The following is a 13,794-nucleotide window of genomic DNA, read 5'->3' as shown; positions in this document are numbered from 1 at the left end:
TATGACGACATAATTATCACTCACAATCAGGGGAGTTCCTACGGTTACGGAGGCCATAAGCAAAAAAAAAATTGGGGGCCTATGTAATTGTGGATTCATTTTATTTTTAATGTTTTCTTATTAATACTCCCTCCGTTTTTTTATATATGACGCTTTAGGATTGTGCACATAGATTAGGAAACATTTAATTTTTATACAAAAATATCACTAATTGTTTACCTAACCACAATTTAACCAATAATAAAATAGAAACTATAATATCATTGGTCATCTAGCTTTAATTAGTAATAAATTTTACATAGAAAATTGAAAACGTCAAATAATTTGGAACAAAAAAATTCTTCTAAAACGTCATATATAAAAAAACGGAGGGAGTATTATTTTTGTTTTTTCACTGACATATTAGTAATGGACTGAATTTAATTCATTTTGACATTGGTATATTCTTTTATACTTTACAAAACAGTAAAATCCAAAATTATTTATAAAAATTATAATGGAACTCTTAAAAATGGGAGCCTTACAAAATAGGGGCCCAAGGTCCATGCTTGAGTTGGCTGTGCCTAGGGACGTCCCTGCTCACAATGTTACATTTATTTAATTTACAAGAAAATGTCAAACTTTCAAAACAAAAAAAAAGTTGAATCATTAACTAACCTTTCATGCAATAGCTAAACTTGATGGTTTGAAAATTTTAATTACGAGTGAAATAATCTATAGTATTAAAAATGATCATAATTTTTTTTTTCTTTCCCCTTAATGAAAAACTCAATTTTATCTAAAATGTTTCTACTTTTCGGAAAATATTTTAATTCTTACTAGTGGCATTTTAGTCTTTTGGTTTTGGGTCTATAACTATAAATAAAGCTTAATGACTCATTAATGCCCAAATTCGAAAAATTCATTAGTATCATTTGAGACAAACATTTAACTACACACCAATGAAATTTAACCTTAAATATAAAATCAAAAGTTTCGTGGTCATCTTTATTATAGACTAGGGCCGGCCCACCCTACGGGCGGGATATTTATATTTGTGTTATGATAATTTGTATAATTTATTTTGTTGGTTTTGGGATTTTAAATAGATGGTTGTTTATGCATATGGTATATGGTATATGGACTTTTTGGGTTTTTTTTTGTCTTTTTTTAACTAATGACCCTAGGAGAGTGGTTCTTCGTTTATGGTATCTTTCTGAAAGGAATGTAGTTTATATATTATATTTTGATGTATTTATGTACTTAGATATCTGATGTGTTGGGTTTAATATTGTCACTATATTGAAACGTTTAGATGTTATGGTTTAGGAGGGTTGTATTATGTTTGTGTGTTGCTATTGAAACACATTTGTTGTATAGAAATCATATGATTGAGTTACGTGGAATTTTTTTTGTTTTTTTTGCTTCTTTTGTTTTCTATGTTTGTCTTCATTCTATTTAATGGAATTAGTGGAGTGTGCCAACTTTTTTCCCCCGCCAAGTTTTTAATATTAATAAAACGGAAGCAAACCCAACTACAAGGACGAAGCCCAACAAAACAAACATCAGGAAGCCCAAAACCCTACGGGACAAATAAGATAAGTTAAATGGGTATGCGGCTCAAAACAAAAGAAACCGGACGACTTCGGTAGGTCCACGCGTCAAGGAGGCCGGACACGTGTAAGGATCAACACCGTCAGGACGACACGCGTCTCTTCCGCCTCAACTTGAGCGTCACCACCTCGAGGCGTCGTCGGAGCTACACCACCGCAAACCTCGAGCTCAGAATACCGGAGAGCCTCCATCGAAACCAACTCTTCTCTTCAACGCTTTGTCTTCACTTCGGAGAGCTTCATCGATCCAATCGAGATCTCATCCGACTGAACAAAGCTGTGAACCACTTGGAACCACGAACCGAGAACCACACACGAGCCACAAGCGGGATCCAAAACCGATCCAACGAACTGAAACACCTAAAGCCGGCGACGCAAGACTGAGAGAGCCTTCACCCCCCGGAGACAAAACCGACGACAGCGGAGCTGAAAAAGCCTCCACCTCCCGGAAACAAGGACCGGCGGCGACGGAGCTGTAGGAGCCTCCACCTCCCGGAAACGAAACATCAACTGGCAAGACGACTAGCTTCACCGCGCCAAACCTCCACACGACCGCACCTTTACTCCAGAAGCAGATCCGCCACGGATGGGACCTGAACCAGAACTCAGGCAAGGTGGAGGTCAGAGGAGACAAAAGAGAAGCGAAGGACCAACATATTTTACGGTAGCTCGAGGGGATCCGGCGACGGCACGCACGCTCACGCGCCGGCCGCTCGCCTGACCCAATCTTAGATCTACTTTCTCTCTCTACTCTCTTTCTCTCTACTGCTGCTGCTTCTTCTTCCTCTTTTCTTTTGTGGAGTGTGCCAACTATAATCTCGAAAGTTATTTGAATGAGTTTATTTTTTTATAGTAAGTTTCCACATGTTTATTTTGTACTTATCTTTATTTCTTTTCCTGATACAGGTACGACCAATGACTTTGTGATTATTGAATATAACTTAAATTCTGGAAAGAATTTATGATTTGCAGTGTTCAAAATTTGAAATTTATTAATGGCTAAGACAATATAATGGAAACGAATGTAATGAATACCAGAGGGGAGATCGTGGGTGGGTTGTGTAGGCTGGAGAAGTAGAGAGACCTAGGGTAAATTGAGAAGTAGGAGAGTTGGGGCAGATGCATGATAGATTCCTACTTCACGCTAATCTTTCGTTCTCCTCTTCAAGCACTTCACAACACTCGTGGTGAGTTGTGAAACTCATGCTGGGTTTATATTGTAACATGCCACAGGAAAAATTGGATCTTTGTATAGAAGAAGTAAATAACACAGAATTCTCAAGTCTGATAGTTTATATTTTTTGGTCTCTCCTTCATCTGACAAATCTCATTTTTCAATCTTTTCTGTAGAAGATTCGTTTAAACTTTGCTTGTCTTTAACTCGATCTCGTCGTCTCTCTAACTCTCTCTAGCGTTCTTATCTCGCAGGTTCACTCTCGAATGACCAGATCGCGACTCCTATCACTCGTGTGTTTGCGAAAGCTCAGAAGAAAGAAAGAACGAAAGCGTAAGACACAAGCAAGTTTTAGAGTTCCTTGTCAATAGACTAGGTACATCTCCTTCAGGATCGAGACCTGGTAATCTACTATCTCTCAGTGTTTATTGTGTTTACAGAAGATCAACTCTCTCTACTAACAATGGAGATGATTCTTGTTGCAGAGAAGATCGTCTTGAAGAAGAAGAAGAAGGTTGTTACAAAACAACCTTATCCGTTAGCTTATATCTCGAGTAAGCCTTTTCCTTCTGGGCCACACTTAATATCATTGAGGCCCATCTGTTGATCGCTTATGTTTCTATATGTTAGGTCGCAGTTGGGCCTAAGTCCATTCAGTGTTGTCGAGCTGGATCACACACCACTTTCTCACAATCTCCACCTTGGTGAGTGACTCCACCGACGACTGCAGACCTAATTTCTTCGAAAGAGATCAGCTCTGTCTTCAATCTCCGACAAGCTGCTTCAATGTCTTTTGATCTTCCCGATCCTGGTACTAGCTTCGTTTTGTCCTCACTCCGCGCTAGACTTCTTTCCTCTAACTCTCCAGATTTCCTCTGTTCTGTCTCGCTGACTTCCGAGACTAATCCCGCCCTCCTCCGTCGTCTTCTCAGTTCCAAAAACGACCGGCGACTTCCCTCTTATCAAGCTTCCAATACCTTCAGACGAGTGAGACACCCATTAAACTTCTCTACTGGTAAGGTTTTAGTCAACATATCTGCTGGATTGATTGACGTATGAATCTTTAGGACCTTTGCTACTCCATCTGCTATTATCTCTCGTATGAAGTTGTACTTTACCGCCATGTGCTTAGACCTCTCTCTGTAGATAAAATTCTTTGATAGATAGATCGCACTCTGAGAGTCACAGTGTACTTCAATCACTCCCGCGCTAAGTTTTAATTCTTCGCAGATGCCCTTTACCATATCCCTTCTCTGATTGCTTCAGATAAGGACATGTACTCAGCTTTCGTAGTCGACAACGCAATGATCTTGAGCAACGAAGATCTCCAGCTCACCGTGTTTCCTCCTACAGTGAAGACGTAGCCTGCAATTGACCTTCTCTTGTCCAAGTCTGCAGCATAATCAGAGTCGCGGTATCCTCTGACTTCAAACTTCTCTTCCTTTGTGAAAGTTAAGTTCAAGTCTAACGCTCCTTTTATATAACGCATTATCCACTTGATTGCTAACCAGTGATCCTTTCCAGGTTTGCTCATAAACCGACACACCATTCCGACTGCGTAAGCGAGGTCTGGCCTGGAACCAACCATCGCGTACATGAGGCTTCCTACTGCGCTGGTGTAAGGTATATCCTCCATCCCTCTAGTCTGCTCTGCTTCGTTGTCTCTAGTTAAGGATTTTAGCTTAAATTGTGACCCGAGCGGTGTACTCACCGCTCTACACTCTTCCAATTCAAAGGTCTTCAAGTAGTCTTTATGTGATAGAACTAAGGATGAACTTTTCCTGTCTCGTAGAATGTCCATTCCTAGAATTTTCCTCGCTTGCCCTAGATCCTTCATCTCAAATTCCATGCTCAGTTGATCTTTTAGCTTCTGAATCCTGCTCATCTGCTTAGATGCTATCAACATGTCGTCAACGTATATTAGTAGATAGACCATATCTTCCACTGTTGATCCCTTCAAGTACATGCATGGATCATATTCGCTCCTTCTGTAGTTCTGTTTCATCATGAAATCATCGAATCTATGATTCCATTCTCTCGGTGATTGCTTATGTCCGTAGAGAGACTTCTTAAGCAAACACACGAAATCCTCCTTTCCCTTTAGAATATAACCCTCTGGCTGCTCCATGTAGATCCTCTCCTTAAGTACTCCGTGTAGGAAAGCCGTCTTTACATCAAGTTGTTCTAGCTCTAGGTCGTAGTTCACCACTGCCGAAAGGAGTATACGAATAGATACGTGTTTCACCACTGGTGCAAACACATCATTGTAATATATTCCCTCTATTTGAGCATATCCTTTAGCCACCAGTGTCCCTTTGTATCTTGGTGGTTCAAGCCCTGGAATCTCAGGTTTCAGCTTATAAATCCACTTACATCCAATGACCTTCTGATCCTTACGTCTCTCCACATATTCCCATGTTTCATTCTTCTCGAGAGATGTCATTTCTTCATCTGAAGCTCCTATCCAGAGTCTCCAATCTTTGCTCTGTCTTGCTTCTGCATAGCTTCTCGGCTCCTCTAGCTCCAAGTCTTCGGTACTAGATAACACATATGCTAGATAATCTGCATCTTCGAATTTTGAGGGAGGCTTTAGAGTTCTCCTCTCTCCATTTCTTGCCAATAAGTAGTTGTCCAACTCCTGCGTTTGAGGTTCTTCTGTTTCAGAGTCAGTTTCTGATCTCATCTCTTCTTCAGTAGTCTCCTGAGTCTGTGATGATTGAGTCTCAACAGCTCCACCTGAATTTGAGCTCTCTCCTTCAAATTCCTCTAGGTTGTTGCTGAACGTGACTTTCTTCTTCGTTATCTTTGTTTCTACTTCCTTCTGTAACGCTTCTTGATCTTCCTCCTTCTTAAGATCTTTGAAGAATCTCTCCTCGTTGAACACTACATCTTTAGAAATGACAACTTTCTCTTCCTCTAAAAGCCATACTCGATAACCCTTTGTTCCTTGTGCATACCCCAAGAAGATCCCTCTCGCAGCTCTGGGGTTTATCTTTTCTTTCACTTAATGCACATATGCAATGCAGCCAAAGCTTCTCAAGTGTCTAAAGGGGGCATAGGGGCTGCTTGAGGTGGTTATTACGGAGAAATTTCAATTAGGTTCGATTTATGGAAAACTGGAATTTGATTGATTCAAATTTTAAATCAAACCAAAACAGTAGACTCGCGATACAAAGCACATTTGCAGGAAAAGAAGAACCCTAATTCTCAAATCCAAATCCTTTCATCCAGAAGCTATGTTTGGAACAAGATGATTGTTGAATCTGAGGAAGTTCTCTTCTTCTCGTCAGGAAGAATTGAGATCTGATGTGTCAAAAGCAGTCGAGGTAAGCAGAGGTCGCTATTAGAGGTCATATAATGGTTGTTGAGTCAAGACAGAAGAGTTTGAACTTGATCTACACTTCTCTAAGTAGGTTGAATGTGTTTTACCTGGCATACTAGGTTCAACAAGAGACCTCAGTAACACACTGGCTCTGAATCCAGTAGTATTGGAAGCAGGCAAGAAACCAAATGTTGCTACTTAATTTATTAATAGAGGAATCTTATAATACTATGAAACCGTATCAATATTATCTTGAAAGAGATTTAAACCGCAGTTTTTGCTCAAAGTGCATTTGAAAATGAGAAATGTATAATTTCATATGTAGGACAACTCACTTCTTTGTTTTTCCATCAAAGAGTAATGTTTGATGCTCATAGAAGATTTTAATAGTGCCATGGAAACATTTAAAATTGACTTGGAACATGATCCACTCAATGATGCGCTTTTGAGAGGTGTTAAAAAAGTAATTGCTTTTACAATTATCTATGTTTATGTGAGAATCAATTTTTTTAAACTAAATGTCTATTTGTCGTTTATGCAGATGTGTCTACAAATGCGTTGTCAACAAGAGCACTACATAGATCTCTAGGATTTGTCGAAAGGGTAAATATCATTAGTCGTTTCAAGATATGTACATACTTTTTATGTATAAATATAAATATTGGTGAACAATCGTGCCGAAGATACTTCAAGGTTTTGAAAAATTATTGGTCGACATTTAATACTCGGAACATATTAGTATTTCTTTGGTCTTTACATTACGATAGAACATTAAAAGACCCAAGAGTTTCAAGATATCTATTAGATTTTTCAGGTAACTGAATAATCCATGGAAACGATGCTTCTCGACGCTGTAAATTGGTAAATTCAAGGACTTATAATTGAAATATCAGTATTCATGATCCTAACATCATAGACAGTGGCGGAGGCAGTGAATAAACAAGGGGGTGTAAGTGTATAATGTAACAAATATTGATTAATTAGTTCATTTTTTACAGTTTGACACCATGTTAATTATGAAACCGCCATTGCTATTTTATATATCTAGTTTTGACCCCCTAGATTTGGATCCTACCTCTGCCACTGATCGTAGACATGTTTTGGACCAAAGCATCATGAACATGTTGACTTGGGGGTGAATACTTCTTAGAGCATGATTAATGTGGGGTTTTTAGGATAAGGATTTTAGCGGAATATAAAAAACCGTCTCTTAACTTTTAACTAAAAAACTATGAACCGGTTCTTAAATATTATATTTAAAAACCGGTTCTTAGTTTTTTTAGTTAAAAGTTAAGAGACGGTTTCGTATATTCCGCTAAGAATTTCATCCTAAAAACCCTCGTTGATCATGCTCTGATACTGTTACTTTTGTATAACGTTTTGATATCAATATTTTAACTTTTCACAAATCATTTCTCTCTTATCACGAGCGATTCACACAAACTGAAGTTATTTTTGCAAAGTCCCAAGGGTAGTAGTGTTACCGTTAAAGTATACGACGACTCATATAACTTGTGGTCTAAAAATGTTTTGGCTGTAATATGAAAGAATCAAAGCAAAAGCTAGTGGACTAGAGAGGCTGCCACATAAGATCAATAAAACGATAAACAAGAATCTCAATACCCAATGAGTAAAGAGATAAATATTACTTCAAAGATAACAAACCTCACTCACAATATCTCTATTTAATCCAAACATATCCGAACGTTTTCAATCACTCTCACTCACAAGTTAGTCACAAAAAAAAAAAGAAAAAGAAGAAACTTCAATGGCCTCTTCAACAATGGCTCTCTCCTCCCCTGCCTTCGCTGGAAAGGCCGTGAAGCTTTCTCCTGCAGCATCAGAAGTCCTTGGAAGCGGCCGTGTGACAATGAGGAAGACCGTCGCCAAGCCAAAGGGACAATCAGGCAGCCCATGGTACGGTTTCGAAAGAGTCAAGTACTTGGGTCCATTCTCTGGCGAGCCACCGAGCTACCTTACCGGAGAGTTCCCAGGAGACTACGGATGGGACACCGCAGGCCTCTCAGCCGATCCCGAGACATTCGCAAGGAACCGTGAGCTAGAAGTTATCCACTGCAGGTGGGCCATGCTTGGAGCCCTAGGCTGTGTCTTCCCGGAGTTGTTGGCTAGGAACGGAGTCAAGTTCGGAGAGGCGGTTTGGTTCAAGGCCGGCTCACAGATCTTCAGCGAAGGAGGACTTGACTACTTGGGCAACCCGGGCTTAGTCCACGCTCAGAGCATCTTAGCCATTTGGGCCACTCAGGTGATCCTCATGGGAGCTGTTGAGGGTTACAGAGTCGCCGGAGAGGGACCATTGGGAGAAGCAGAGGACTTGCTATACCCAGGAGGCAGCTTCGACCCATTGGGCCTTGCTACCGACCCAGAGGCTTTCGCCGAGTTGAAGGTGAAGGAGATCAAGAACGGAAGATTGGCTATGTTCTCTATGTTTGGATTCTTTGTTCAAGCCATTGTCACTGGTAAGGGACCGTTGGAGAACCTTGCTGACCATTTGGCTGATCCAGTCAACAACAACGCTTGGGCCTTCGCCACCAACTTCGTTCCCGGAAAGTGAGCGAAGTTTTATTTTGTAATTTGCTTCAGTCTTTTTGAATTCGAGTGAGAGGGTTTGTGTTTGTGATGGATGGTTAAGACTTTCAGATGTAAAATTTGTCAGTCTGTTTGATTCTGTCATTAATCGAATAACTCGTTTCTCTTAACTTGTGTTGTGTAATAACTAAAATGGTTTATTATGCTCTTGGGTCCATTCAGCTGCAGCCATTAAGCAAATTGATGCAGCAATACACAGGTTTAAAGCCTTAATGGGTACGAGCATTATGTTCTTGTGTCCTGTAATAAACTAAAATGGCGTGAGCCTACAGAAAATGCGACTCTTGTTGGCAACAAATTCAAACTAAATGTTAACAAATTTTACACATTCAACGAATATATTTGGTGCAGCATTATTGAATTTGAGATGAATCTGATAAAAACAAAGACCTGCATGTCACAAGGACAAAGCTGACTAACAAATGACACCTAACATAGCATTTCACAAATCGACCTTTGAAGATTATTCATAGAAATGCTCATAAGAAAACAAAATCCGTTAAACATTTAACTGAAATCGCAATGGTTCCACACACAAACGATCAAACATAGAAATAAAAAAAAAAACTCAACTCAGACGAGCAAAGAAGATTCATTCTTAACCTCAAAGAAGTCCTGAAGAGCAGTCATTTTAATAGCACTCGACTTCAAGCTCTTGATTCCCTCAGCAGTGGCCAATGCTCCAGCCACAGTGGTGATAACCGGGACCTTGTAGGCTAGAGCCATTTGTCTCAGCTGCCTCCCATCCTTCTGATCAAGAGCATCGCCTGAGCTTGTGATCAACATCAGATGAATCTGACCGTTAGCCACCATATCAGCAGCATGCGGTCTTCCTTCATGCAGCTTCAACACTCTCTCCACAGGAATGCCTTTCAGCTCGAGGAAATGAGCTGTTCCGGAAGTGGCAACGATCTTGAACCCGAGGTCGAGGAAGGACACCGCGATTTTCTCCAGGTGCGGCTTGGTCATATCGTTTAAGCTGAGGAAGACTGTACCAGTTAAAGGCAGCTTTTGACCTGCAGCGATCTGAGCCATCGCAAAGGCGCTTGGGAACTCGGAGCTGATGCTCATCACTTCTCCTGTGCTTCTCATCTCTGGCCCGAGTATCACATCACAACCTTGGAACTTCTCAAATGGGAAAACAGCTTCTTTCACAGAGATGTGCTTAGGGATAACTTCTTCTTCGAAATTCAGATCTTTGAGAGATTTTCCAGACATGACCAGAGCTGCATACTTGGCAAGAGGGTGTCCAATGGCCTTTGAGACAAAAGGGACAGTACGTGAAGCTCGTGGATTGGCTTCGAGCAAGAACACATCCCCAGATGATGTGATTGCGTACTGACAGTTCATCAGCCCACAAACATTTAGCTTCTTCGCCAACTTGGTGGTCCATGACCTGATCGTTTCCAAACAAGAAGAAGGGATGGTCTGCGTCGGAAGCATACAAGCAGAGTCACCAGAGTGCACACCAGCTTGCTCGATATGCTCCATGATCCCACCAATCACAACGTTTCCATAGGAATCAGTGAGAGTATCAACATCGATCTCAATGGCATCAGAGAGATACCTATCTACCAAAACAGGTCTCTCTGGGTCAACTTCAACAGCATTCTCCAAATAGGTTATAAGTTTACTGTCATCATACACAATCTCCATTGCTCGTCCACCAAGAACATAAGAAGGCCTCACCACAACCGGGTAGCCTATCTCCTTTGCAATGGCTAATGCATCAGATTCGCTCTTCGCAATGCCTCCCTTGGGCTGCTCAATTTTCAGCTCGTTGAGAATCGCATTGAACCTCTCTCTGTCTTCAGCAGCGTCAATGGAGTCAGGGGACGTACCCCAGATGCGAACGGGCCCCTCACCACTCAAGCTCATGGGCTTGTGCTTGTCCAGATAGTTTTTGATTGGGAGAGCAAGCTTCAGAGGCGTTTGACCACCGAACTGCACGATTATGCCATCAGGTTTCTCAAGGTCAATAACATTGAGAACGTCCTCGATCGTGAGGGGTTCAAAGTAGAGCCTGTCGCTTGTATCATAATCGGTTGATACCGTCTCAGGATTTGAGTTCAACATGATAGTCTCATATCCAGCATCCTGCAATTAAAAAGTTTAAAACAATCTGTTAAGTAATTTCCAGCAAAACACAAAAGTTTAAATCGATCATCTAGAGACAGACAGACCTGTAAGGCAAAAGATGTGTGGCAACAGCAGTAATCAAATTCAATCCCTTGGCCAATACGGTTTGGCCCTCCGCCCAAAATCAAAACCTTCTTCTTGGTGTTTGGTGCTGACTCGCACTCAAAATCATACGACGAGTACATGTAAGGTGTGTGCGCTTCAAACTCTGCTGCACATGTATCCACTCTCTTGTAAGATGGAACAACAACTAGAGAGATCCTCTTGCTACGGACTTGTTCCTCTGTTGCCTTTGTAGCAAAGGCGATTTGCTTATCACTAAACCCTCGCTTCTTGACTTCGTAGAGGTCTTCCTTTGTGATCTCCGACAAGGGTGGTCCCGACATTAGATACTGTTCCACGTCCACGAGCTCTTTAAGCTGGGTCAGGAACCACTTGTCTACCATGCTCAACTCATGGATTTCATCAACCTTCATACCCTTCTTCATGGCAGCGTATATGGCATGGATCCTGTCCGGATTTGGAACTCTAAGGCTGTATTTTAGCTGATCCCAGTCCCAGTTTAGCTCTTTAATCTTTGCACAGCCCCATCCTGAGAATCCCGTCTCAAGAGACCTCAGAGCTTTCTGGAATGATTCTTGGAATGTGCGACCTAGAGCCATGGATTCCCCAACAGACTTCATCTGTGTCGTCAGCAAGGGTTGAGATCCTGGAAACTTCTCAAATGCAAATCTCGGAATCTGCATTACAAAGAAACAGACATAAAAAAAAGTATTAACTTTGAACTGGATATTACTGTGTAAATCTTCAAAGTAAAGAGCATCTCTCATTACGCAAACATAGGAACAGCTAAGAGCAAGCACAAGAAAGAGAGAGCAAACCTTTGTGACAACATAATCGATGGAAGGCTCAAAACTCGCAGGCGTTTTCCTAGTGATGTCATTAGGAATCTGATCCAAAGTATACCCAACAGACAGCTTGGCCGCCATCTTAGCAATGGGGAACCCTGTAGCCTTGGAAGCAAGAGCAGAGGACCTCGAGACCCTAGGGTTCATCTCAATGATCATCACTTCACCATCAGCAGGGTTCACAGCAAACTGCACGTTGGACCCACCGCACTCAACACCAATCTCCCTAATAATCGCAATGGAGTAATCCCTCAGCCTCTGGTACTCCCTATCAGTCAGGGTCTGCGCAGGCGCCACGGTGATGGAGTCACCAGTATGCACACCCATAGGGTCAATATTCTCAATGGAGCATATAATAACAACATTGTCAGCCAAGTCTCTCATGACCTCAAGCTCATACTCTTTCCAACCAAGCAAAGACTTCTCCACAAGAACCTGGCTCGTCACGCTCGCGGCCAAACCCGCTTTACAGATGGACTCAAACTCCTCTCTGTTATACGCAATGCCGCCACCTGTCCCACCTAAGGTAAACGCGGGCCTAATAATCAAAGGGAACTCACCGATCCTCTCAGCGATGTCGAAACACTCGTCGAGAGTGTTCCCAATCCCCGAAGGCGGAGTCTTTAGCCCGATGCTCTTCATCGCCTCCTTGAACAGCTCGCGATCCTCCGCCTTCTTGATGGCTTCAAGCTTGGCTCCGATCAGCTCGACGCCGTATCTCTCCAAGGCCCCGCTCTCTGCTAAAGCAACCGCGAGGTTTAACGCTGTCTGTCCGCCCATGGTTGGTAAGAGAGCGTCGGGCCTCTCCTTGGCGATGACCTGCTCGACGAGGTCGGGGGTCATCGGAGCGATGTAAGTGCGGTTAGCTGTTTCCGGGTCGGTCATGATGGTGGCGGGATTGGAGTTGATGAGGATGACCTCGTACCCCTCTTCTCTTAGGGCTTTGCAAGCTTGGGTTCCCGAGTAATCGAACTCGCAGGCTTGTCCGATTACGATCGGGCCAGCGCCGAGGATCATGATTTTCTTCAGATCGGTTCGCTTCCCCACGATCTCAGGTGAGAAAGGTTTGGCCTTTTCGTCGGGATTGGCTGAGTTGAGGACCCGGGTGACGACGGAGCCTTTTCGATTCAGGCATGGGAGGAGGAAGGTGGAGGAGGGACAGCTAAGTCTCGGTTTTGCTCTGTAATTGATGGCGGCGCGGGAGAAGAGTCTGGGGTTGGAGAGCTTGGAGGAGGTGAAGATGGAAGAGTGATTGTGGGAGAGGTGTAAGCAATGGTTGCTGCTCATTTTCGCTTTCTTCTTCTCCTCTCTGCCTGCTTTTGGTTGGTTGGTGTCGGCTTCTGCAGTGGAGAGAGTGAAGACGTGCAAGGGTTTTAGGGTTTCTCGGATTTTTTTTTACTTTTATTTTTTAATTTTTATTTAGTTTTTATTGATTATCCACTATTTCAGTCGAATATTGAAGGGAATATATACTTTCGGAAAGATCTACATTTATTTGACAAATGATCCTTTTTACAGTTAGTCAGATTATTATTATTATGGCATTTGTTATCCACCTATTACACTCGGACATATTGTGTAATGTTCCTACTTTTTTAAAATAATTTATTAATATGTAGTTTTTATTTTCAAATTTGCAAGATATTTCTCTATTTTTCACAATATATTTCAATATATTGAGCTGAAAAACATTTTTTCTTTAGATGAAACTTGAAAGATATGTCTGCTTTAAATTATTTTATTTTCTTTTTTGTATATGGAAAAGAAAATTGAAGAGACTTATGGAACAAATTTACTTTAGCTGAAACTCGAAAGATATGTCAGTTTTTAATTATTTTTTTTTTTTGTGTATATGGAATAAAATATTGGTTTAGTGATAAAAATATGCCTAGTTGACATATCACAATTGGAGTTTAATTCTCGTTAGGAAATACTATTTACAGTAAACACTCTATAAATTAATAATTATAGGACTATGAAATTTTATTAATTCATAGAATTATTAATTTACAAAAAAAAAATTAGTTTTTTCTATTTTTAGAATTGTTTTTG

The 13,794-nt window shown here is 41.4% G+C and overlaps 2 protein-coding genes across 2 annotated transcripts; one reads left to right on the top strand and one right to left on the bottom strand.

Annotated features, from left to right (window-relative positions):
* The first annotated feature begins 7,721 nt into the window (after window positions 1–7,721).
* On the top strand, window positions 7,722–8,805 carry LOC111212329 (chlorophyll a-b binding protein 1, chloroplastic-like). Its single transcript, XM_022713843.2, has one exon. The coding sequence runs from the start codon at window positions 7,857–7,859 to the stop codon at window positions 8,658–8,660; it is 804 nt and encodes a 267-aa protein (XP_022569564.1). The 5' UTR covers window positions 7,722–7,856; the 3' UTR covers window positions 8,661–8,805.
* A 339-nt stretch (window positions 8,806–9,144) lies between these two features.
* Window positions 9,145–13,176, bottom strand: LOC111212328 (carbamoyl-phosphate synthase large chain, chloroplastic-like). The gene is made up of 3 exons (XM_022713842.2): window positions 11,716–13,176; window positions 10,879–11,574; window positions 9,145–10,792 (listed from the first exon to the last, which is right to left on the bottom strand). Exons 1-3 carry the CDS (start codon window positions 13,027–13,029, stop codon window positions 9,269–9,271), a joined length of 3,534 nt encoding a protein of 1,177 aa, XP_022569563.2. The 5' UTR covers window positions 13,030–13,176; the 3' UTR covers window positions 9,145–9,268.
* Between the last annotated feature and the right edge of the window lie 618 nt (window positions 13,177–13,794).

Source organism: Brassica napus, chromosome C5 (genome assembly GCF_020379485.1).
Source record: "Brassica napus cultivar Da-Ae chromosome C5, Da-Ae, whole genome shotgun sequence".
In the NCBI taxonomy this organism is placed as follows: Eukaryota; Viridiplantae; Streptophyta; class Magnoliopsida; order Brassicales; family Brassicaceae; genus Brassica; species Brassica napus.
The sequence above is the reverse complement of the archived record's forward strand: the minus strand, read 5'-3'. Positions and strand labels throughout refer to the sequence as shown.

Excerpts from the sequence above, each read along its gene's own strand:
- LOC111212329 (XM_022713843.2), top strand. The coding sequence starts at position 7,857 with ATGGCCTCTTCAACAATGGCTCTCTCCTCCCCTGCCTTCGCTGGAAAG.
- LOC111212328 (XM_022713842.2), bottom strand. The coding sequence starts at position 13,029 with ATGAGCAGCAACCATTGCTTACACCTCTCCCACAATCACTCTTCCATC. Across the intron at positions 11,575-11,715 it reads TCGATTATGTTGTCACAAAG|ATTCCGAGATTTGCATTTGA; the intron begins GTTTGCTCTCTC and ends TTTGTAATGCAG. Across the intron at positions 10,793-10,878 it reads ACACATCTTTTGCCTTACAG|GATGCTGGATATGAGACTAT; the intron begins GTCTGTCTGTCT and ends TTTTAATTGCAG.